Source organism: Ursus arctos, unplaced genomic scaffold (genome assembly GCF_023065955.2).
Source record: "Ursus arctos isolate Adak ecotype North America unplaced genomic scaffold, UrsArc2.0 scaffold_24, whole genome shotgun sequence".
NCBI classification, from domain to species: Eukaryota; Metazoa; Chordata; class Mammalia; order Carnivora; family Ursidae; genus Ursus; species Ursus arctos.
In genome coordinates, this window is record NW_026622919.1 from 25828259 (window position 1) to 25853923 (window position 25665).

Below are 25665 nucleotides of genomic sequence, written 5' to 3' on the forward strand. Positions count from 1 at the left end.
TGACAATAGCAACTCAGCTTTCAAGATGCTGTCTGGTTCTCACTTTTAGGACAGGGTCCAATGGGAAAGGGGCCCATCAACCAGCCTGGCGGAAGGAGAATGCTGGGGAGGAGTCACAGTAGGGTATGTATTTATTCACGCTATCCGAGAGTATGTCATTGGTGGCAGAACCTGAACTATGACAGGGCAATCGGGGTTACTGAAAAATTCGTGCCAAATGTCAAGTCTAAAGGGTGAAGCTTGGGATAAAATTGGAGGATAAGCCACAAAATGGATGCTGAGAGGTTCAAGAACAGGACAGATTCAGGATGAGGAACAGTGGTTCAAAACCAAGGATGTGAATGGCCACTGAGTGCTAACAGTGTCTGGGATGTGGTGTGGGGCCAAGCACGCTGCCCGGAGGTAACACGCAGGACTGGACGTGTCCATGAGCAATCCTGTGCGTGTCAGCTATGGGAAAGACACACATTTTAGGCAATTAACCAGTCATAATCTGAAAGAATCATATATATATATTTAGGTCTCTGGGGAAGGTTTTTGAAACTCAGTGCATCTTCCCTTTGATGTGAGAAAAGCAGAACTAGACTGAAATCTTTTTTTAACCTACTTGCCATTCGTATGGGGTGCTTGCTGACCCTTTTATCTTTGCTGAAATCAGAATCCTTTATGTCTGATGAGTGTGCTAGGGCAATGCCATTTGGGCTCCGGCGTGAGGCTGTTTCTCCCCCTCTGTCCCCTTCCCCCATCTGGCTTCCCATTTCGGAGTACAGATAAAAAGCCTGGCACTCATTAGCTGGGCACTGCTGCAACCAGCCAACCCACGGGGCGCACAGCATTGCCCTGGGCACCTGCTTGAGCAGCCCACGGCCCCATCATCCTCGGGCCTCAGTCCCGGCTCCCGGCAGGGCTGCAGGGCTGTGTGGGCCTGGCACACAGCAGCAGCAGCAGCGAGGCAGGCCTGGTGAATAGTAATCAGGATGATGAGGGGGCCTGGGAGTTTGGAATTTTGGGGGGGCCAGCGAGGACCGAGGGCTCCGTGGTGAGAATTCGGAGCTGTGAATGGTTTTGTAAACAGCCATTCGCAAGGAAAGGAAGAGCATCCAAGAGTGAGGTTCCCGTCGCTGTCCTTACAGAGTAGCAGGGACACCCACCGCCATGCATTCTGTAACTGGTACAATACGACAGGAAAGACTATTGTCACAATAAAGGACACCACTAGGTCGGGAGACGTGTTGAGACGGTCTGGGCCTGCCCGCTTATTTTCTACTTGAGGACACTGTTTTCCATGTACATGCTTAGGAAGGTCTAGTTGGGGTACGTCCTTCTAAATAACACAGACATTGGGGGTGAGTTTTTTCAGTACACATTGGCCACTGTCTACAGAAGTGCAGGATGGGCTAAGATCCTCATCTTTGGGATGAGATAACAGAGGCCCCACTGCTTCTGAATAAAAGGCTGCCTCTGTCTTTGCCTAATGAAATTTCACTCAACGCTGAACTTGGGAGATCTAGAACGGTTTGATTTTGGGGGTGGAGGACTGTGGGCCACTTTGTCCTTTCTTTCGTTTTGTTTTCTCAGAATATTATGACGATGGCTGTGTCATGCAGAAAGACAATGACCTGCTCTCTCAAGGAACAAGTTTGCAATTGAAAATACAAATGTAAGAGAGATGATTTCCCTTCCTGGTTTGGGAATGAAGGTAAAGTATGCCTATTCCTGATGACCTGGGGAAAATTCTATGTCCTCTATGAAAGTCCTCTCTTAAATATCTCTGTGCCTCCCCAAGGCCCAGCACACTGGTGGGAGCCCAGTGGTCATCCAGCGAGCCCTTGCTGGAGACGGAGGGCATAGAACTAGGTAGTGATACCGATGGCAGTCTCTACTGTGGAGTGTCTACCAGGAGCCCACATGGGTGGGAACAGCCTTAGAGTTGTATCTCTGGTCCTCGTGACAAGCCAGCAAGGGAGGAGTGACATCCCAGTCTGCAAATGATCAGGCTGAGACTCAGAGATGAAGTGGCCTCATCAAGGCCACACAGTTAGTTAGTAAGTGTGGCAGGATTGGAACTTGATTTGCTGGACTCCACAGGCCCTGCCCCGGGATGGGGAGAGACCTTGGTGGCATCCTGTGGGACCGACTGCATGTTAGTGTGGCTGGCCAGAGTGCTCCTCTCGATTCCCACCTGAACAAGACAAAGATTCATGAGCATTCCAGAACCCCTTTGAAAACAGCTTTTGGATAACCCACCTAAGAAAGGACCAGTAAATCAGCCTAGTTTCTTGGGTCTCCCATCGCTCTAGCTTGAACTTTAATAGAATGCACATCTTCTCCTCTTTCTAGTTTCACTAAATGTCAAGGTTTCATCAGCACAAGCCATGCTTTTCAGGGAGGGAAGTCTGCATTGCTGCCCAGCATACCAACAAGAAGAAGGAGTGCTTTCCCAGTAACCCCTCAATGTCAAGGCCAGTAGTGCAGTCTTCTTGCTATGTCAGTAGCAAGTGGGAGCAGGTGCATGGGAGGTACCCCAGAGCCATTTGCTGGCTGATAGGGGAAGGATGATTTTTGGTTTTTCTCTCCTTCCCTAGCATCAAAGAGGGTATGTTTGCTCATCAACAGGATTCTTTTTCTCTTGCAATTTCTCTTTTTTTTCTGTATTCATCCTGCATATCTGTCCCTTGGATTTGAGTAGAAGGCAGATGCTGATGGCCAGCCAGTCTTTGTTCATGTATTCATGTATTCATTCATGTATTCACTCATGTATTCATGTATTCATGTATTCATTCATTCATTCACTCATTCATTATAGAACGGTTCTGCTGGGCATCGTGTCCTTTGCTGGAGATAGAGAGATAAAGACAGGGACCTTGAACCATCTTGGGGATGGAAAGACTCCCTAGCTGCAAAAGAATGTGATGTGCAGTAGGGACACATTTCCACATTCTGTGGGCGCCCCAAGGAGCTCCCTGCCTGGCAGTGGAAATAGTGATGCTGATGTGGCTGGGGGCACAGAGAAGTCTTCAGAAATCAGGTGCGCTTCTGAACAGGATCTTGAAGGAGAAGTGGGATTTGGTAGGCAGACACGCAGGGCAGGAGGGTCGGGTGTCCGGGCCAGAAGAACTGTCCCTGTGAAGGCCTGGGGACGTAAATGAACATGCTGTGTTTGGAGGAGTGACTGGAAATCTACTCTTCTGTTCTCTGCTTATGAGAATATGATGCATCCTTAAGGTCCAGCACAAGTCCCACTTATGTAAGAGGCTTGCCTGACCTTGAACTGTCCCAGGAGATACGCTGGTTTTCTTTTCAAATAATTCTATAGAACTATTTGTCTAAGCTTAACCATCTAGTGTCTTGTGTTGCTACATAGCTTTCTGATGCATATCTATCATCTTTCCTGACTATCCCGGTGGCTCTTGGAAAGCATGGAGCATATTCTGTCTCTATTCTGTTCCCCTGCTAGGACAAGCATGGCACGGAGCACTCAGAAATATTTAATATGCACCTTGAATGACCCAGAAGAGGACTTACAGATTTTCCAGAGATCTGCACCCGTGGGACAGAGGGGAGGCCCAGAAAGATAAAAGGGATGGCCCACATTTATGAACCCATTTGGTGGGATCAGAACACAGGGCTGTTGATTCTCACAAAGTGGCCTGTCTGTTGCATCAGCTGCTTTCCTATTTGTTAAGCAGAGGGGTGGACGGATGGACGGACGGATGGATGGGTGGACACCGTGGCGTGTGATGTGCCTCGGTTGCAGCCTTGCCTCAGTGCTGCACACTCTTTAGCCGCTTGCTAAGCCCTTCGCCCTTCTCCCTGATGCCCCCACACCACCTGTGGGGAGGAGCATTTCTAGAAGCTGAGACTCTTCATCAATGGACTAACTTCTACCAGAGCCTTCTAATGACCCCTTTCACAGAGCAGCTGGCATTTAGGGGTGGCAGAAGGAGAGGAGGGGGCACAATCTCCTGCTTTCATTTCCAATTCTTCAGAAAGAAAGGTCTTCCCTTGTCTTTGGCGAATGTTTTCAGAATGCGACTCTGTGGAGTAAGAATGTCCCACACATTCTTAATCAACCTAGATTAAGAAGATGACACCAAGATGATGATTTTCTTTTTAACTTTTAAATGAAGTTTCTCTTGTCTCAGAGCCTTGGAGTTGGAAAATTTTTATGAACAGAGTTGGCCGCAGGTCAGCGATGCCCAGTAACAGCTTGGTCACATACAGCGGCTCCCCGGGGTCCTGAGCTAAGCTGTCATTCTCTGCAGCAATGCCCCAGGAAGTGGGCGGTCTCTCCCCCACTTTCAAAATCAACATGGGATAATAAGGATATTCTCTTATGTTTGTAAAGAGCTACTTGCAAAGCACTTCCATTGCTTCATGTGTTTTTTCAGCTATCATTACTGAGCTGAGTGTCTGTCTTATTGATTTATCAGGTATGTATTGAGCTCCTTTTACTCCCTAAACATTAGGGGCACAGCAGTGAGAAAGAAGACCAACAGCATCCCTGAGATTGCAGAGCTTGCTCTTTCCCCCAAACTTTATATTTTGAAATTATTTTATATTTACGTAAGAGCTGTAAAAATAGTACACAGTATTTCGGTGTGCTCTTTATTCACCTTCCCTTAGGGTTCCATGACCGTGGGGCTTTTATCAAATGAAGACATTAACATCCGCACAACATCGTTAACTAAACTGGAGACCGTATTCCGACCCCCCCATGTTTTCCACCACGACTTCGTCTCTGTCCCAGGACCAATCTCAGATAGTTGTCACTTCTCCTCACTCCCCTCCAATCTCTGATAATTCTTCCATCTTTCCTTATTTTTCATGATCTATGTGTTTTTGAAAGATGCTTATCAGATATTTCACAGAAAGTCCCTCAGGTTGGGTCTGCCTGAGAGCATATCCTGTATCTATTCTGTTCCCCTGCTAGGACAGGAGATACCATCTCTGCTAAATTTCATGATTATACCATGATAATGGGGTTTTGGATGCCATCATAAAGGTAGAGTATTCTTCTCGTCACTTCCAGGAGCAGCTGATATCCCCATGGCATCCCCAGTGATGTTAACCTCCACCATTCCATTCAGGCTTCTCCTCCAGAAAGCTAGTATTTCCCCTCTTTCCATTTCTTTCTTAGGAAAGCAAGTCAGTAAGTCCTGCCCATGCTCCAGAGGGGAGGAATTAGTGGAGCTTGCTTTTTAATGAAGGGAGATAGAAGATATACAAATAAGTAGATAAATGGGGGAAATTATCAGTAAGTGATAAATGCTGAGCCAAGCATTAAAGCAGGGTACTGTGACTGTGACTGACCATGTAGTTAGGGAGAGTTGAGGCTGAGATCTAAGTTACAAGGAGCCAGACATGAAAAGGCCAGGGGAAAGAAGGTTCCTGGTAAAGGAAACAGCTTCTAATGCATGAATAAGCTTGGTGTCATCAGACCATGTCACTCTGCTCCAGTGACTCCCTTCTCACCCAGAGGGAAAGCCAAAGTCCTCACCTTGGCCCCCAAAACCTGCACGATCTGCCTTCCCCCATTCCGCCTCTCTGACCTCACGGCTCTTCTGCTCCACCTCACTGACAACCACCCGGTTCCACAAACGCACGGGGCACAATCTGTACTTAGGCCTTGGCACTGGCTGCTCCCTCTGGGGGAAATTCTCTTCTGCCCCCTATGCTCACAGTCGGCCCCCTCACCTTTCAGGTTGTGCTCCAATGTCATCTTTTCAGTGATGCCCACCTTGACCTTCTTATTAAAAAAGCAGTATATACTCATTGCTGGTACTTCTGAGCTGTTTAATCTGGTCTCTTTTTCTGCATTATCTTTAACCTTGCAACACAACCCCCTACACACCCCAGACCCAAGGAGTGAGCAGGTAATCCCATCACTAGGAACTCAAGCACTCGGCGAGAAGGAAGCCCCTTGTGTCTGATCATGTCGTGGGCACTTTCTTTAGCTAACGAGGCCTGCATGACAAGCCACTAGGCCTGCATGACTCTTTAATTTCCGCCTCCTTAATGTATTTTTTTTTCCCTGACAGTTATCACTGCCAAGTTTGCCAGCAATGAACCCCCTCTCTCCCCGTTTTAGTCACTGCCTACGATTCAGGCAATAGTGAATTCTGTTGCTCCCTCTTCATTTGCTGGTGACTGAAGAGGCATTTGCATCATGTTTCCCACCAGCCTATGCATGAATAAGCTATTTTGGGGGAGAACTGACATTTTGCGTGGAAGTTTCCAGTATTTCTGAAAGAAACAAAATCCAGGATTTCTTCAGTTTCCTTGACAGTCATCTCTCTGGTCCATCTCTTGCCCACCCAGACAGTATCCAACCCCTACAGCCCTCTCTGGAGGCATTGCAGTGGGGTAGACAAGATGACCTGTCAGCAGCCACACAGCAGTGGCAGAGAAGGGGTGCCCAGAAAGACTGGGAAAACAAACTAAGGACTGCAGCTGACATATGTTATTCTGTATCATACCATTTCCGCTAAATCTCACAAATCCTGGTTTTCTCTAATGATGGGGATATTGACGTGGCATTAATTTTCAGAAAACATGAAGTGTAGGCCAACATGCATGGTCAGAGAAGAGGAAGTAAGTCTCGAATAGAGATTTCTCTGATATGGCCAACAAATCAGGACAGAAGATGAATCAGTGAGGCATGAGTTGGTGCCATGTTATTCCCATTTTACAGATAACGAAGCTGAGTCAGAGACCTGGGAAATAACGTGCCGAGGGCTATCACCAGCAGTAGAGCCAAGAGTCAAGTCCAAGCAATCTGGATGTGCTCATAACCCTCCGCCCGTGGCTCTGTGTATTCCCACCTCTAGGAGTGCCGTCTCAGCACAGAACTTGGCAAGAAACACGAAATGTCTCCTTACTAGAATGGAAACTCCTCGAGGACATGGATTGTTCATTATTCATATTTGAACCCAGAGGCTGGGAAAATTTTTTCACACAGTAAAAACTCAAATACGTGTCAATGAGGAATAAATATAATTCAGTATAGAGAGTTTTTGGGTTTTTCATTATTTTGAATTAGTTGTTCTGTTTCCTTGATGAGGAAGTTATTAAACACACCAATCAGACTTTGTCAAACCTTGTGATGCAAGACTATTTTCTTCCTTGTTGGATTCTTTTTCTCAGCTCGTTGGCCATTATTTCTTGGTAGGAATGTTTTGTAAATCTGGCCGGAAAATCAACAGGGACTTGAGCAAGGTTAAGGGATTAACATGTATTTGCAGTGAAGTGAATCACACTATATAGCTAGGGAAGTAGTTGGTTTTGCAGATTTAACCCTGATCCCCAGCTCTTTTTTTTTTTAAAGATTTTATTTATTTATTTGGCAGAGATAGAGACAGCCAGCGAGAGAGGAAACACAAGCAGGGGGAGTGGGAGAGGAAGAAGCAGGCTCATAGCGGAGGAGCCTGATGTGGGGCTCGATCCCATAACGCCGGGATCACGCCCTGAGCCGAAGGAAGACGCTTAATGACTGTGCCACCCAGGCGCCCCTGATCCCCAGCTCTTAACTTAAGCAAACATTCTTTTTTTTTTCTGTTGAAAAAGAAATTGAATATATGCCAGTCTGAAAAAAAATGCACCTTCAATATGAAAGGTCCACTGTAAATGAACTTTTCTTTTAATTAAAACGAGAACCCAAATTAAATAATATAACCTGCAATGTTGATCAAGCTCAGCCTCTGCCCAAGAAAACTGTGTGTTTCTCACCTGCTGGCATTTTCCAGAACACTAATAATGAGAAAACTATCCCAGTGGGGATATCCTGGACTTCGATATTCAAAAGGCTTTTGGAGAACGTCCTGTATCTGGGGCTCTTAAGAAATTAAGTCAACACAAGGGACAGAATCATTCCTTGGGTTGTTTCAGTGCCATGGAAGGGACAGAGATTGGATACAGTTGTCATAAACTAATCATCTGTGCCCAGATAAGATGGTCCCTGATCCAGGTGGGCAACAGGGAGCTCAGATAATCAGCCCCACTGGATGCCTCACTCGACAGGCTTAATACCAATCAAATGCAAGTGGTTCCAAGCCAATGAGTAATTGTGAACAATATAAACAATTCTTCCTCTTCTTGCTCTGAGTTCTGGAAACTGACAGGCAAGAGGTGAGAACATAAGTAAAGGTCCACTGATTATTTTAGAAATGTTCCCTCTTTTGGTGGGTAGGGAAGAGTCCTTACTTTAACTCTTTCATTCCAATATTAGACCACATCCCTCCCAAATCTGCATGTTTTACCCGAGACATCTCACCAGCGCACTCCTGGAGAAGACAACAGATAGAGAGGGAAGGGGCTGGAAACAAACGTTTTTACATTCCCTCTGTGCTGGACACAGTGCTAAGGCGCTTCATTTCACATGGCCTTGTTTTATCCAAACAACAAACCCTCTGGGGTTGCTATTGTTACTACCATTTTTCTCATTTTGGAGGAGCCTAAATATTTTTGAAGGGCACACAGTAAGAGGCCGAGCTGGCATTTGAATGTGTGTTTGTTGGATGCCAACCCCTGGGAAACCTGTTTGAGCCCACCCTGTGATTTATGTATTGGCAGAAAGGGAAGAGAAGGAGAGCAATGTGGGCAGCCAAGAAGACGAGAGACATGGTTGTGATGTGTCACTGACGTCCCCACAATGAGTAAGATTGTTGTGACAATCACAAGATGCCAAATTCTTTGAGAGCCCACTATGGATTGACAACATTTATTTTTTCTATTAACAGGTGCTATTCCTATCTGCCTGGGATGCTCTCATCCTATTTCAGCCACACTCATACCTCTCTTTCAAGATCTTGCTCATGTCCGAAAGCCTTTCCCAACCCCTAGATTTACATCCAATATATCATGTGGATTTTGTTGGGCTGAGCAGGAAAAAACTACGTTCCCCACCACAGTCGACATTTTTGGGGGCATCCATATGGCTTACAGCTACCACTTACTCCATGTAATTGCCCTCCCTCCCATCGAGGCAGGTCCCCCCAGACCCGTTTATCTACACAACCCCGCCCCACACGCATAGCTGGTTGAGTCAGAGAGGACATCGGATCTAGGTTGGAAAAAATCAGACCTCTTCTTTGGAGAATTTGGAATTGGGATGAAGAGCCAGCCAGCCAGTTCAGGCCAGAGTGGTCTTGATCCAAGAGGGCATAAACGTGGGAGCCAAAGGGGGGGGGTCATTTATTCCCTGCATGGGCACAGAGAATCAGAAGGAAAGGAGAACTGATGGAGAGAATGAGTAAAGCAGCTATGTGGAGGTCAGAAGTGGGGTTGGAGTAGTGTCCGGGGTCATGACCTTGTTTCAGTTCTGGCTTCCAGTCTCTTCCCTGGCCCAGGTGACCTTGAGTCCTACGACACATCCCAGAGGTTTTCCATAGATTGCCTTGGTCGCTTCACTTAGCTTGAGTGAGTTCCTGTGACTTGCATCCCAAAGCACCACACCTGAGATGCCCTTGGGGACCTGAACTCCGTGAGGACAGTGGCTGGGTTTGTTCACTGCGCAGCCCTAGGCTGGCACCATTCTCAGCTCAACTGCATGGATTTTTATTGAACTGCACTGGCTGTTAATACAGCTTTTCTATCTAAGAGATAGAGAGAACACTGCCTGACCCTCCCCCTAACCGTCATCTGCTCCCGGAAATTAAAAGAATTGAAACCAAGGGTTGGTTGGTTCCACTGAAAGACAGGCCTCATTCCCTGTCATTCCGTCCCATTTCCAGTTTGAGAAGGCAGGTAGGGCGAAAGCTGAAGAGCATCCGAAAACGAGAACAGCAGGAGAAAAGGACAGGCGAGACAGGGTATGAAGGGGCTTGTTTTGTTCTGTGTGCTTTGGAATCAACCCATTCTTTAATTAAGGGGAAAAAAAATCACCCTCCAGCTAGTAAAGACACCCCTAAGAAAATTAAAATGATGTAAATCTAGCTAAATGAGTACTCCAGAAGCAGCCCTAGAGCTCGGTGGGACTGCGTGTTTGGATGCCCCCGAGGTTTTCAAAAGCAAAGCTTGCAATTGCCTTTTGGAGCAGAAACCCTCTCCCTTTTGTTTGATGGCAAAGAGGGCTAAATGCTGACACCGATAGGGATTTACAGAAGGGCTGATGGTGACAGAATCTTCTGGCTGTTCTGGCTCTCTAAAGACTGGAATTGAAACAAAGCCTAAGTGGATGATGATGATAATTTCTGGGGTTTCTTCCTAGGGGTGCTCCGTGTGGAGAAATCACTTAAATTGTAATTAAAATACACAAAGCAAAATGGTTGAAGGGAAACCTGTAGTTTCTAGTAAAATACCCTACTAACCACAGGAGCATTTTACCTGGGAGGTAGCTGAATGACCGAAGCCTTGTAGAATGTGTGCGTGTGTGTGTGTGTGTGTATGCGCGTGTGTGCGCGTGCTGGTACTGCTAGTACCGTGGCCGTGGTAACAGGGACGCAAGTAGGAGGTTCCATATTTCAGGCATTATAACAAGTAAAGTGACATACCCAAGTCAGAGGAACAAGCTCAGATTTAATTTTTGGTGTCACATCCAATGTCTAATTTCCCAAGCTTTTACCTTAAAGGGGATAGGATGGTGGCCACTTACAGAGTATATACTTAATCTTTGGGGGGAACCCCTCCAATGTAGCATAAAGATTTTATTGCAGACCTCTGTTTCTGACTCTCCAGACAGCACGATGACCCCCTCAGTCAATGTTAATATGTGATGATGAAATTACCCAGGAAGATTTTACTTCCCTGGGCCCCTTGATGCTGGAAGGGCTCTGACTGAGCTACTCCAATCCTCCCATTTTCTGGATGAGGGGAAGGAGATCCAGTGAGGTTGAGCAGCTTGCCCAAGGTCTTCTAGACACAGGGTGACTGTATGATTCACTGTACGAAGTGGGGCATTTTTGAGAGAAAAGGAAGTGCTCTTTCAATGACACCAGGACCGACTGGCCTCAGTCTAGACTGCCCTAGGAGCATGTGATCATCCTATCCAGTTTGCCTCAGACCCAGAGCATGAGAAAATGCTCTACCTGCTGGTGACCTTTGCAAGAACGAGGGAGTCCTTCTCTGGGGAGGGGGAAGGGCGCTCTCAGAGGCCAGGATGGGGACTGCACTTCCTTGCACATGGTCCTGCAGATTATTTCCCCCACACTTCCAAGCTGGTGTCAGCAGGGGCCTGACTGGCCTGCACAGGGCCCCTGTGATGACTAGAAAGAGGCGCAGTTCTAGGACAAACACCCTGGCCAGTGGGTGGTACATCTGTGGCCCTCCTTTAGGGAGTATTGACACTGATCAGAAATCAGCAATCAGGAAAGGTGAAATGTAGGAATCTCACTTCCTGCACGGATGTCACTCTGGATTCTTAGATGGGGACAGAGGGTAGAAATGCTGACCTTGAAAGACGCAGCTCGAAGAAACATACTGTTGCCAAAAAACACTACCATTTCTGAGTGCTCACTGCGTGCCAGGCCCCGTTCTGAGCACTTTACATACACTGATCCTCTTAATCCTGAAAACAGCCCTATAGGGTAGAACTGTTCTGGATCCTGATTATGATAATGGTTATGCAAATCTCTACATGCTAAAGCTCAGAGAACTGTATGCCAAAGGGAAACAGTTAATTTAACTTATGATAATTCAAAAAATAAAGTTAAAAAAAGACTACATACTGTATGAGTCCATTGAAATCTGAAAAAAGCAAAACTACAGTGATAGCAGGTGAGTGGCTGCCAGGGGTGAGGGCATTGACCACTGAGGGCCATGAGGGTACCTGTGGTGGTGATGAAAGTGTTCGAGATCATAGTTGTTGCGGTGGTTACATGACTATATATATATATATTTTTTTTTTTTTAAAGATTTTATTTATTTATTCGACAGAGATAGAGAAAGCCAGCAAGAGAGAGAACACAAGCAGGGGGAGTGGGAGAGGAAGAAGCAGGCTCATAGTGGAGGAGCCTGATGTGGGGCTCGATCCCATAACGCCGGGATCACGCCCTGAGCCGAAGGCAGACGCTTAACCGCTGTGTCACCCAGGCGCCCCTACATGACTATATATTTATGAAGAAATACTGACTTGTACAGTTAAAATTGCCGACTTTTATTGTAGGTAAATGCTATCTCAATAAAGCTGGGGAGGGGAGCCCTAAGGATGGGCATCACTGTTAGTCTCATCAATAAGGACACTGAAGGACAAAGTAGGTTGAGTAACTTGCCCAAGGTCACAGGTGTGTGTGACAAAGCCAGATTCAAACATGGGAATGAATAACTCTGGCAATTTTAACCTCTGTGATTAACCACTGCTCATGCGAGTAGGTCCCAGCTCGTCACGTGGGGGCAGGGGAACACATCAGCCCTAGACAGGCAGGTGCACCAGGAAATGTGTGATCCCCACTGAGGACCTTATGGAAACAACAGTTGTTCTGGGTGGCCGTTTGGATCCACCACAGTGGTCTTTCCTGAAGCAGACACAGCTATTTGCTTTGAAAAACCTGGAACAGGGCCACTGAGTCCTGAGGCAGGTATCTGGTGATGGCTGGGCCTTCCCCCTTTTCCTGGCCGGGAGTGTGATTTAAAAACCTCCTGGCTAAGCTCATTTTGCTAAACAGCTCCTGCAGGGTCCATTTTTAAGACTCAATCCAGAAATTTCTAGCTCAGCAAACAGATCCACTGCAAGAAAATGTATTTGCCCAAGCCACCTCTGAGACGAAGGAATATGGTTTCCTATGCTTTGCAGCGAGAAACAGATGTGTTTATACACAAATTTACAGATATGCAATACCTTGCTTATTGTATTTCAAAGACGAGAGAGAAATAAACATCACTGTGCATCTGTATGTAACGTCCTAGTTACTGTCCATCTGAGAGGGGCAGGTGAATGAATCCACGGTCCTCGGCAGGCACACGAAATGATGCTATGTCATTCTTCCCATTGCAATTCGTGCTACTTGGAGACATAGGCTCCCGTCTCCCTTTGCAGCCAGAAAAAGTGCGGGTTATTCCTCAGGCTGGTGCAGAACAGGGAGGGACTGAAAAATCCTCTTAGGTGACACACAGGCCACTTGTGATTAGAGAGAATGAACTTACCTGTGGTCAAGCAGCTACTTAGAAGCAGAACCAGTTAGGTGCCTTGACTTTGCATAGCTGAAGTCAGAGACCAGGGTTCAAATCCCCACTCTTCCCCATATGAACCATGTGACTGAAAACAGGTTCTTTAATCTCTCTGACTTTCTTTTCCTTTTTGTACAGATGGTGCTTCCGAGTGTCAGCTCACAGGTTCGTTGTGAGCACTGGGTGTGAGAGGCGCCGAACTGGGTCATAGGACCTGCTCAGTAAATGAAAGCCGATGGGAGCCCCCCTCTTGGTACGTTGTGATTATCTTTATATGTCTTCTCTGCAAAGATTTTGGACTAGATGACTGGCACAACACTTTGCAGCTTAGGAAGCCCTATCACAGGAGGGCTTTCTCTCCATACACAATCCACCGATCACGTGTATAGGACCGGCGTTATTAAACCCAGATCAGAGTTTAAAAAGGTTAAAGAAGGCTAAGTGATTTGCCCTGTTTTGCCCTTGCCGAGATCACACAGCTAGTAGGTGACAGAACGGGGTGTTGAAGGCAGATCTTTTAAGTAAAAACGTTACCCTCTGTCCGGTGGCCCAATTATCTGACTCCCAGGCCACCGTCCCTTCCTCATGGGGTGCTTGCCCCTGCTTTCCTGCAGCCCTCTTCTGGGCCAAGGCAACTACTGCTCTCGGAAACTGCCTCTAACAAGCTGATCCAATGAATAATCATGAGAGCAATCCTAGTGTTGCCCTTTTACTGCCGAGATGGGGATAGATTTACAGAGGCTGACTCTGGCTGGTCTTCGGGAACGGATAATTATCTTCACTTACTATATCCTAGGCTGCTTCGGCTAAATATTTACTGCCCCGAATTCTGCCCTTTCCAGCCAATTCTGAACACGAGCATGCCACAGGCAACTAAGTGGCATAATTCATTTGGGGCAACCATAAATCTAAGGCTTCTACCAGAAATGATGCAAAAAATTAATGGAACATGAAATCAAGTAAATGGAATTGAGTACAGTAATTAGTTCATATTTTAATCCTCAGGTCTGTTTATTATCCGTCAACCGGCGAGCAATTAAGTCGGCACCATTGAGATGATTAGCTTTGTTTCAGCAAAAGTTTATCGATATGTCAGAGCAAATGAATCTGAGGGTTTTAAACGGCTTTATTTTGAATTGTATGGCAGCGTATCCATGGAGCGGCTAGACACCTCATGATTTAATTTTGCAATATTATTATCTAGATTACTTATATTTAATATTACTGAGCTGTTCTAGATGGTTATTGGGGAGAGTGGGTGGAAGGGGAGATTCAAACTGTAGAAAAGCCTGGCTTATATTCTTAGGTCCTCATGATTGCCTTTTCATATTAAGACTAACCAAGTTATCTTTCAGGAATTTTACTTTCTATTTTAGTCTTCCAGTCTTTCATTTCTACATTTCTTGCCATCAGGCACGATTCCGGTTCTCACATGGGTGGTATTTTTGTTGGGGTGATTTGGTGACTTCTAGACCCATCTCCACATGGATGCTGATGAGTGCTCACGTTTGGAAAATAATCTGCCCATGTCTTTACCTTTTTGAGGCTGGCTGCATAAATATCCTTGTGATGGGTTCTGCTCACTAAGCTAGGGAATCTGATTGTCAGACTACACCTGCTGTACGGGGCAACTAAACCGGATGATCTCCAACGGTCTGCTGAATCTTGGGATTGTATATAATTTACCTTTTTTTATCTGAAAAATTTTAAATCTCAAAGTAGGGGGCCAGAAACCTAGGTTTGCTCCTAACTCTGCCACTGACTCTCGGTGACTTTTGGCAGGGCTCTTACCCTCTCTGGCATCTGATTTTTCTTCTGTACAGTAAGTGGGTTGGAAGAGGTGACCTCCATGGGACCTCCAATTTTAACACTTCAGACAGAGGCTTTGAGCAGACTTAATCTTTTCAATAGCAGGTCTGTACCTTGAAGTAGGAGATGTGATCTTTGGTGGAACCTCTGCAAATTTTAGTGAACTGTTGACAGTGGTCAGAGTGGTAATGAATGGGTCATTCTTACTTCACACCTTTCTTTTCCAATTGATTTTATTCCCGTGGCTTTGGACATGGGTGAAAAAAAGTACAGCTAGCTTGTAGAAGTGTTGGATCCAGTACCCATGCTTAACTGCAATGCCATCAGTTACTAAATAAAGGAAGATCACATTCGACACTTGTAAAGCCGAACACTGGTGGTCTCCATGGTGACAGGTTCTACACTGAACCCTGATCAAGTCCCAGCTAATGCCTGTCTTTAACAATGTCTTTGTAATATAATACCTCCTTCCTTGCTTTAGAAGGACTATCAGGGAGGAGACTAGAGTCCAGTACAGGAGGGTGGTGGCTGTCATAATGCCATCCTGGCAGGACCAGGTCAGAGGTATGAGGCAGGTTAGGATGGAAGTCCACGGGATAATGAGTTGACCTCAGCAATTACCTTTAAATGCAATGTCTTCTCTCGTTGGCTGCCCCATCGTGTCCATCCAAAATTAGCAATCCAGGAAGCTGCTGACTTGATTGGGTTGTCCCTTCCCAGAAGTTAATTATAAAAATGTCTGAAGGGAAGACTCCCTATCCTTAGATCACAGTCATCATCCGCTTGCTGGCATCATAATATGCCCCATCACCATCTGGGCTTCTGACTTCTGTTTGTTTTGCTTCTCGAAGGCCAGTTTGCTAACTCTGAGTGGGATTGGCTCCGGGGATCCAGAACTTTGGCTTCTAGCATTGGCAAAGACAAATTCCCTGGTCTGATCCTGGGAGTAATTCCAGGGCTGAAATGAGGAATCTACGTGAGTGTTTCTAGCACATTGGCTATCCATTGTTCCATTCCTCCTCCCAGGGACCCTGAAGAATTCACTTACGCCATATTTGTGAATAACTTCACATAAAATATCTAGAAATTTTGTTGATATCGACATTAACTTTATTAGCTTTGCCATTATGACAAGAGAATTGAATTCGTGATATACTGGGTGTCACGTAGGCATTCTGAAAGTTGCAACCTTTTAAGTTATCTTCATTTGCTCATTCAATCTTCTCACCAGTAATATCTGTCAGGTGCCTATCACATGTATGGGGACATATTAAAAAGTGTGACCTACTCTGTGCCTGCAGGGAGCTAACATTCTGGGAACTCAGGGTCTTCTTCATGGTCTACAGATCCTTGAATTTCCCCCCTGGGCTAGGGCCCAGAGCAGGCAAGCAGTCACTACTCTGGGGTTTATGGGTAGGTAAACTTCGGCTTATGTTAAGCGATGTTATGAATCAGAAGACCTGCGCTAAGCCCAACCTCAATCATTTACTGTCTGCATGGTCTTGGGCCTTAGTTTCTCCAGGTAAGAGGGATGTAATGCTAAGAAGCAACTTCACTGAACTAGCATTCGGTGATTAAATTGGAGAATTTATGTTGTGCTTTGGAATTCATTGAGAGTCATGGCCAAAGTCCATACCAAGTCCAGGCAAAGAGGACCTGATGGGCAGCATCCCCGCCTACTCTCACCTCCTTGACTTCTCATGCCCTCTCACTTACCCCTACGCTCGTGCTGCTCCCCCTCTTCCTAGGATGCTCACAGCTCTCTCCCACGTCAAAGCCATGGTACCGGCTGTTACCTCTGCCTGCAATGTCCTTCTCCTAGACATCTCTATGGCAACCTCACAGATGGCATCCTCTCAATGCAGCTTACGTGGACCATCCTGCTTACCTTGTAACTCATTACCTCCCCTCCTCATGCTCTGATCCCTCCTCTTTCTTTTCCCATAGTGTTAATCCTATTCTAAATTACCCTACGCATTTACTCATTTATTATGTTTGTTATTTATTACTTGTCCATTCTCACTTGACTGTGAGCACCACACAGGAAGGATTTTTATGTGTTTTCTTCACTGGAGCCCATGGTAGGCACTCAATATTTGTCAGCTGAATGAATGACAGAAGGAATAAATGAAAAGCAAATCAGGAAGCACGTAAACCGTGGCCGGGCGTTAGCAGTGAGATTCTGTAGCCACCAGCAAGCTCTGGATTGTGCTGCAGACTAACTGACTCAAGTCTGTGCCTTGTTCCTCCAAGGTGATACTGAATTGTTCATTGCTTTAGTGTTCTTTACCGCACTGAGAAGAGGGCTAGGTTAGTACCTTGTCAGTACATTTTGCATCTCTCAAAGTACACTCCTTTCTCAAAGAAAGCCCAGAACATGCCTGAGTGGTGGCTGTGAACTAAATCACTCTTCCTCTTTTCCAGTTTCTAATAGAACTTGATGCTTTGGACGGCCTTCACTGAAACAGCCCATCTTCCATTGAAATGAGGCTGCATATTCCTGGTATAGTCAATGAATACAACACACCCAAAATTCCAGGAAAAAAACCTGTAAGTTTTGAATTCCTAGGTCGCCAATAGTTGATTGAGTTATGGATTCAGTGACTGAAGGACTCATTCCACAAGCATTGATTAAACACCTACTGTATGTTGGGTACTGTGCTAGGTGTTTGGTATACAAAGATGAATAGTGAAAAAAGTCCCTGTCTGTAAGGGGTTTACGAAGATCATTTATTCTTTCATTAAGTAACCATTTGTGGACTCTGCCCTCATGTGTCTGACAATGTACAAAGTGTGGGAATACAGTGGTGATCAACATAAAATCTCTATCAACAAAGAACTCCAGTTCCAAGAGAACTGAGAGTATACAGTTATAAAATCTACAGCGATGGGCAATTTAATAGATTGGGGTCAGCAATATTTTTGTGTAAAAGACCAGATATTTTGTAAATATTTTGGTTTTTGCAGGCCACACATGGTTTCTGTTGCACTTTTTTTTTTTTTTTTTTTTTAAACAACAACAATCCTTTAAACATGTAAACCATTCTTAGCTACTCCACTGGATTTGGTCCACAGGCTCGGGCTTGCGGACTGCTGATAGGTGAATATGGAGGATTCTCTGGGAGTCACCGGCTGGGAGGAGGGAAGGAAGCTTGGAAAGCTCTGGGGTGGGAGGTGGGGGGGCTGTGCGGGAATGAGGAAGAGAGAGAGAATGCTGGCATTCAGGACAGATGGAACACCTCTACCACGGCACTCAGGGAGCTCTTCCATACGTACGGCTGCATACCTGTTGTTCTTAAACATCCAGTTCTCATTCCCCTTCAAAGCTCCATTGTGCCAATGAACATCTCTACAGGGAGGTCCCAGCCTCCCGGCAAAGGGCTAATTACATTGCCTGAGTACCTCCCCCCAGAGCCGTTCTGTGCCTAATGGGGCCCTGGTTCTCCGTGATGAGCTCCTCAGCGTTTTTCATACTCTGACACACTTCGGGACAATTTGGTGTCGCTTATTCCTCCACATTTGTGTGGCTTCAGTGCAGCCAGTCTCTAAGGGATGCAAATAACTGACTCCTTTAAGCGGACAGGGCCTGCATTTTCTGCATTTCTCAGTTGTTTGCACGGAGATAACTGTTTTCTCTATTCTGGTTCAGAGCCACTAACTAAATAGATAAGCAAACAAACGAACAAACAAAAAATAACATACGACTTTGGTTCCCCCTTTTAACGAAACAATCTCATCCACATTCACAGCAACAACTGTGGCCCGGTTCCTTGCTCAGACGGTGGGAGCAGAATCAGAGACTCAAGGGGCTGAGCCGGGAAAGGCCCATGTTCCTACCTTGCCCCCCGCGGGAGCAGCCACTGTGTCAGGCCACAGCGGTGTCCTTCTGTCCTCGCCCTAAAACAGTCCCGAGAGAGCTATTTCATAGCCCCCTTCCAGAAGCATCCTCCAGTATAAGCCACGTGACACTGTATTTTAAATATACGTGTCCCTCAATAGACTGTCTGCTCTGTGGGGCTGTGGAGCTCGGCACCCAGCAGAAGCACTTGGAGACATGGGAAGATGGATGGAATGAGCGAGAAGACCTGGTAGAGGTTTCCCATGAAGTGGCTGGTGCGAGTCCCAGGATAGATACTCCCTTACGCCTTCGAAAAGAACTTAAGGAAGGTTTTCAAAATGAACATTTCCAACTTCCACTCAATAAGAATGCTTCTTTTTTTGTCTAGCCTCGCTACTGGAACTTCATCCCTCCCCATGAGTCTTTTCAAATATTATCTTTTGCCTGGTTAATGCATTTTTGTAAATACCCTACTTTCGAGTGGACATGAATCTAACCGGTTAGACGTGATTAGCAAGCGAAGGGTCTTCCTTATTAAAAACGGTTAATTTTCCCCTTTTGAAAAAATGGAGACATTTGAATCCCTGAATATGCTCATTTATCACCAACCCCCAACAAGGCATCCAGGAGTGCTCCGTGTAGGACATGAATAATTTTTATAAAAATGCAGTTGCTGACTGTGTCGTACACCCACGCAGCTTTATAAAACAAAGCAAATGATTACCATCAATTACAATAACCTCACTAGACAAGACTGCAATTAATCTACAGCTCTTGAGATAACGACTGTTGCGCTGTGCCAAGGAAAATGCCTGGCATTAACTGACTTATCACGATCAGCGATGATAGATGGGACAGATGGCGATGTGATTATTCATTGTCAACAAAATAAACACACGCTCTGTTGCTAGAAGTGTCTACTTAGGTCCTCTCAGAGGATAGCCAAAAACAGAGACCAAAGGTGGCTTTGAAGAGAGCACAACGTACAAATAAAGACATTAACCTACAGAATGGGCTACGTTTACTTTAGAGCTAACACTCAGTGGAGTCCGGTTGGAGGACATTTTTTATAAGGAAATCATAGATTGCATGGGATGTTAGCCCTGGAAGGTGCATTCCTTGCTCATGGGGATATGAGATGAGTATCTCTTAGGAAGTCCTCAAATTCCATTCCATGCTTAATAATTCCAGTGATGGGAATTCACTATTTTCTGAGGCAAACTCATGCCATCAATGAATAGCTGTCATTGTTAGAACACATATTTATTTTGCTGAATTCCACCTTCCTAGGACTTCCATCCATGGACCCTAGGTCTTTTTCATCATGCCACAGGGAAGGTACCGAACTTCTCTTGGTCACTAAACTCTTAAATATCTCAAAGACAAGGCCAATACTTAGCCACATGACATTGCTTTGGTGCTTCCAGCATTCTGATTTCTTGCACCTAAACCCACACCAGTTCAGAGACCACTCATACTGAGACCACTCATACCGAAGGGTGTGGAAAGAAATTTGACACAGCTGATGGGGTCTGCCCAAGACAAGGTGTAACAGTACTTATGCTAGGCCAAGGCTCAGGCTTGCCTGTTTGGGAAGCTGTTCCCCAAATCCCATCTGTCTAGACAGCACCCCAGCTTTGCCATTTGTGATAACACCCGGGTGCCCTTTTTAATTTCTGCGCAATATGGTTTTGTTGATTAAGTCCTCATTGTTTAGAAAACTGGGATAATTCAGGCAGATTCTGAGCTAAAACTGGTGCAGTGGTCACTCACCAAAATCTCTTGGGGGGGGGAATTTATACAAAGGTGCCTATCTGGATTCCCCCCAGGAGACCCTGATTCAATGCATTAGCGAAGGATTGAAATGTAAATATTTTGACAATGGTCCCCAGTTAATTCTCATTTGCAACTCTGTTTAGATGCTTTATTCATTGAGAGCACTTAATAATGTGCTAGCAGAGCCAGTGCTTCACAAACCTAATCACCAGACTCTCTTGGGGGCTTTAAAAATGCAGATTCCTTGGAGTGCCTGATACCTGTGGTCTGGGTATGTCTAGGAAAATTAATACGTTGAGAGATCAACTTGTTATATGTTTCCCTTAAGGATTTTGGAGACACTCATTTACTCCAAAATTGTGGTTCCTATACAAATTACAACGTACCCTTATCAAACATTGAAGAAAGAGGCGATTCTAAGGAATTCTACAAAGTTAAAGATTTTAGCCAAGTAACCATTCATATTTTTTCACTCATTCATTTAACAAATTCATTAATAAATGAATTTCTAGTCAGAGGCAATATTGTGATAAGGATCAGTGAGGGAGAAAAGCAAAGAAATAAAAGCAAATAAATGAGCAACTAAACCAACAAATAAAATCGCTACAAATATTGAAATAATATGTATTTAAAAAGGGAGTGTTTATCTAACTTAGAATATTCCCTAATTCAGACAGTCCCCAGTCACTCTCAATCCATGGATTTTCACCTTGTTTGCATCATCTTCCCTGCTCTACTCTAGCTCAGAATCTGCAACCCTAGGGAGTTTTTCCATTAAGGTGCCTTTGGCAGACATCCTTAATCAATCTCAGTATTTTTTTCCTGTGGATCCAGGAAGGAGGCTCATTCCTGCTCCTCCCTGTCCTCTATGCAGCCATTACTAATAGAACACAGATGAGCTCTACCTGCAGCTTCCCCAGTACACACAGGGCCCTGACACGTTGGTGCCTTTTTCACCCCTCATTTCCTGCTTTCTCTTTGTTGTTTATCAACTCATGAGTACTCCAAGTGTTCCTTACATCTGAAATCCCACTTAATTTTCAAAATAACCTTGCGAGGTCTCTAAACTCAGCTTTAGAAGGATCAAGAAACCATCTCAAGATCACGCAGTGTGTATCACAGCAGTAGGTACAAATTCCCGTTCTTTGACTCCAGAGCTGATGTTCTCAAACATTATTCTGCATTGCCTCTCTTAGCCCAGTTCAAAGGGCCCCACCTCTGGGATGCTTCTCCTGACCCTTCAGGGAAAATCTGTCATTTCTTCCTGTGAGTTGGCCAGGGTCTTTGTACCTCTCCACAACGGAATGACTATATTTTAAATGATTTGAATAGAGTAGTCTTTAAACTCCTCTGTGGTAGGAGCTTTGTGTTTTTTTGTTTTTGTTTTTTGCTTTTTTAAATCTTTGTATCCCTGGTACCTAGCAGAGAGCCTAGTAGCTTCTCAGTTGATACACTCTGAACAATCATTAAAATCTGGCCACTGGACTCCTTAAGGTTGGGCTCTCTTTCTCAGTGTGGGGCCCTACTATATTAAAAACAATGCCAGGTTTAAACATGATGTTGATTGAAAAAAATTAAAAGGACCAAGTCACTTGCGAGATACATACTTCTGTTATTTAAAGCTTTCTCGATATCAGTTACTGAGGACTTTTAAACAGAAGCGTAGTTACTGGCTATTTAGCACATAAGCACCCCAGACCCCTAGTTGATAACCTCCCTCGAGTGTAAGAGGACAAATTAACTACACCGTGCTTGCCAAGCGTCAGAACCTAGATGATGTCTGTTCCAACTGCAGCTCTCATCCTATAATTGAAGCTGGTCGACTCGCTGCTATGGCCTGAGTCCTATCTGGGTTGATGGTCGCACAACAGTGATACTCACCATTAATGGTGACATACAGCGACATTTCCACTCTGTAGAAAGTCAGGCAGACTATTTAGTTGCCTGACACTTATTTCACAATAAGTTATAGTTTGTGCAAATAAGACCCATTCTGCCAGAAGGAAGAATTATGGAACCTGTACTCTCATATGAGAGGCTGATGGTCCAGGTAGGTGCAAGTGAGGAGTGCGTGAAAGGCGAGGGTTTGGGGTTAAAGCAATGCTCCAGAGGTACTGGAGGACATGAGTCAGGAGAGCTGCGCCAATGTCTCAGAAGGAAATACCCAGTTTCATTGTGGCCTTCCCTAGAAAACGCTGGAAGCACGTTTATAGACTTCCACGTCAACTTGCCAAAGACAGATGGAGAAAGGAGGCACTGACCTTCTCATTTCACAGATTTAAAAGAAAGCTTTCCATCTGTTATCCCACCTTGGGTATAAATAGGCACCAAGTCTTATTAATTGGCACTCAGCTTGAGTACTTCAACAGCCCCACGTACCTCCCCAGAGAAGGCTTGTCCGTTGAGGAGGTGCTCCGACCCTTGGCTGTCCTCGCTCCCGAAGTGTAGTCGGATCTCCTCCAGCCGGTGGCTGTATGTCATGGGCCCTCCTGATATGTTAACCAAGTGCTCCTTGTCCAGGCGCAGGGACACGTGTCTTCCAGTGTTGTACATGGTCCCGCCGACCTGCAAGGCAATACGCACCAGGTCAAGCAAGGCTCTCTTTCTGTGTCTCACCAAACCCAGCAGGGGGCGTAGACCAATGCCTTTTGCCTCCTCTTGGCGGGCTAACATTAGGCTAAGTCTATATATGAAATGGGGAGTAGAAATAACTAGAGGGTATTCCTGCCCTACCTGGCTTATGTGGTACTTTCCGCGAGGCATCAACCACATTTATGATCACATGATCATGTAGGAATTTGAGGCAGGAATTCAGAGGAGACCTCAGCAACTGTGACTAATATTTTGGCATTGCACTTTATAAAAAATAACTTGTCCTTCTTAACAACAGGTGTTGGAAAGAATGTGGAGAAAAAGGAACCTTTGTGCACTGTTGGTGGGAATGCAAACTGGTGCAGCCGTTCTGCAAAACAGTATGGAGGTTCTTCAAAAATTAAAAAAAAGAACTACCCTTCAATCTTCAATCCAGCAATCACACTACTGGATATTTACCCAAAGAACGCAAAAACACTAATGCAAAGGCACATGTGCAACCTTATGTTTATAGCAGCATTATTTACAAGAGCCAAACTATGGAAGCAGCCCAATTATACACTGATAGATAAATGGATAAAGAAGACGTGGTATGTATGTATATATAATGGAATATTACTCAGCCATAAAAAAGAGTGGAATCTTGCCATTTGCAACAACATGGATGGAGCTAGAGAGTATAAGGCTAAGCAAAATAAGTGAGAGAAAGACAAATGCCATATGACTTCACTCATATGTGGAATTTAAGAAATAAAACAAACGAGCAAAGGAAGAAAAAAAAAGAGAGAGAGACAAATCCTGAAACAGACTCTTAACTCTAGAGAACAAACTGATGGTTACTGGGTTACTGGCGGGGAGGTGGATGGGGGATGGGTGAAATAGGCGATGGGGACTAAGGAGTATGCTTGTCACGATGAGCGCCAGGTGATGTATGGAAGTGTTGAATCACTATATTGTATACCTGAAACTAATACTACACTGTATGGTAACTATACTGGAATTAAAAACTAAAAAAAAAAAAAAAAAAAAAAAAAAAAAAAGACTTGCCCCTCTTACCACAAATATTTGGAATGTTGAGACACTGCAAAAGTTAAAATCTCTGGTGTGAGGAATTGGGGAAAGCAAGAGATGCCACAAAGGCCAAAGGAGAGACAAGGAGGCCAAAATGGGTGAACGGGAGTAAACCATCGTGGGAGGCTGAAGGCTTTGGTCTGACGTCTCAAGTGTGCAGTCCAGTGGGTCTTTGTTAGGTCCCTGTCTTGCTCCTGACACCAGACGATGCACAGAATGTGAGCTCTGACCCCTTCTCAGAGCTCAAGGACTCAGTGCCAAGCTAAAGAGATGGATACAAGTTTCCCATTTCCCTTCCTCATTCCTGATTCCATCTTGCTTCAGCCTCTCAAACTGCTGACTTTACTGCTTGATGTTCCCTTTCCTTCTTTTCTCTTTGAACTTGATATTCAGCTTCATTTTCTTGACTTAGCACCTCTCAACACTTGATCGTAGAACCTTGATTCCTACCTGTGACTCTACTGCCTTTGTCTCCTGGGTTGACTTGGCTCTTGGGGCAGAACAAAAGCTTAAAGGAGATTTTGCATGGGTCTGAATGGAATGCTTCTGGGCTCTCAGAGGCTGAGATACTTGGATTTTCTTCCTGCTTACTCTGACTCCTTTGGGCCCAGCCTTCTCCCCTAGGGATTCCTTAAGGGCTTCATGTAACATCTGATACCTTCATTAATCATGGTACCATACATTTTCTCTCCAGCACTATCCTTACCTGCCCCTCCACCTTTCTGACACTAGTCTTGTGAATAATCAAATACGTCTGTAGATGGCTCACTATGGCGGAGACAGTAGTGCCCACTAAATACTTCAGTGAGTAATGATTCTGCCATTTTGCTATAAGGTGGAGCCCGTGTGACTGATGTTGACCATGGGGTGGGAGGGGAGAGGACAGGTGTCACTTCCAGGGTGAAATAGTGAAAAACTTATGCACAAGTCTCCAGTCTTTCTCTCCCCCGGCTGCCTCAATCCCTGATGCCAGGTGGAAATATGTAAATGTTCTGTAGCTACAAGATGGAGCTCATGACAGCCTGGGTCCTTGGCAGATTAAAGGATGGGTTGCAAAAATGGCCAGAATTCTTCCCCTCCCTGTAACTGCATTCTTTACAACACAATTCTGTAGCTGCTTGCATCAAGATAGTGGTCTGCTTCTCTCCCTCTTGACACTGGGCTGGCCTTGTCACTTGCTTTGGCCAATAGGGGATACAACATCTGTGCTCTGAGAGCAGGGCTCTAGAGGCCTTGCATATTTCCACACTTCTTCTCAGAAACTTGGGACCACCATGTCAACGAGCCTGAGCCAGCCTGCTGGGGGATGACACGACACTGAAGAGAGTCATACTAGGAGAAGCCATCTCAGACGGACCATTCTATGGCTGACCCGCCAGCTGACTGGCCCAGCCGAGGTCAGCTTAGCCTGGCCCAGACCAGAAGAACTGCCCACAGACCCACAGACTTGGAAGCTAAAGAATTGGGGTTTTAAGTCC

General features: G+C 45.3%; 1 protein-coding gene across 5 annotated transcripts in view; it reads right to left on the reverse strand.

The window, feature by feature from the left end:
• Positions 1-25665, reverse strand: part of CA10 (carbonic anhydrase 10) — a 480117-nt gene that overhangs the window by 78319 nt on the left and 376133 nt on the right. For all 5 annotated transcript variants that reach the window (XM_044389314.3, XM_026513187.4, XM_048224027.2 and 2 more), the window contains exon 5: positions 22904-23089. In XM_044389314.3, the coding sequence (XP_044245249.1) occupies positions 22904-23089 (186 nt within the window). The remainder of the gene's footprint in view (positions 1-22903; positions 23090-25665) is intronic.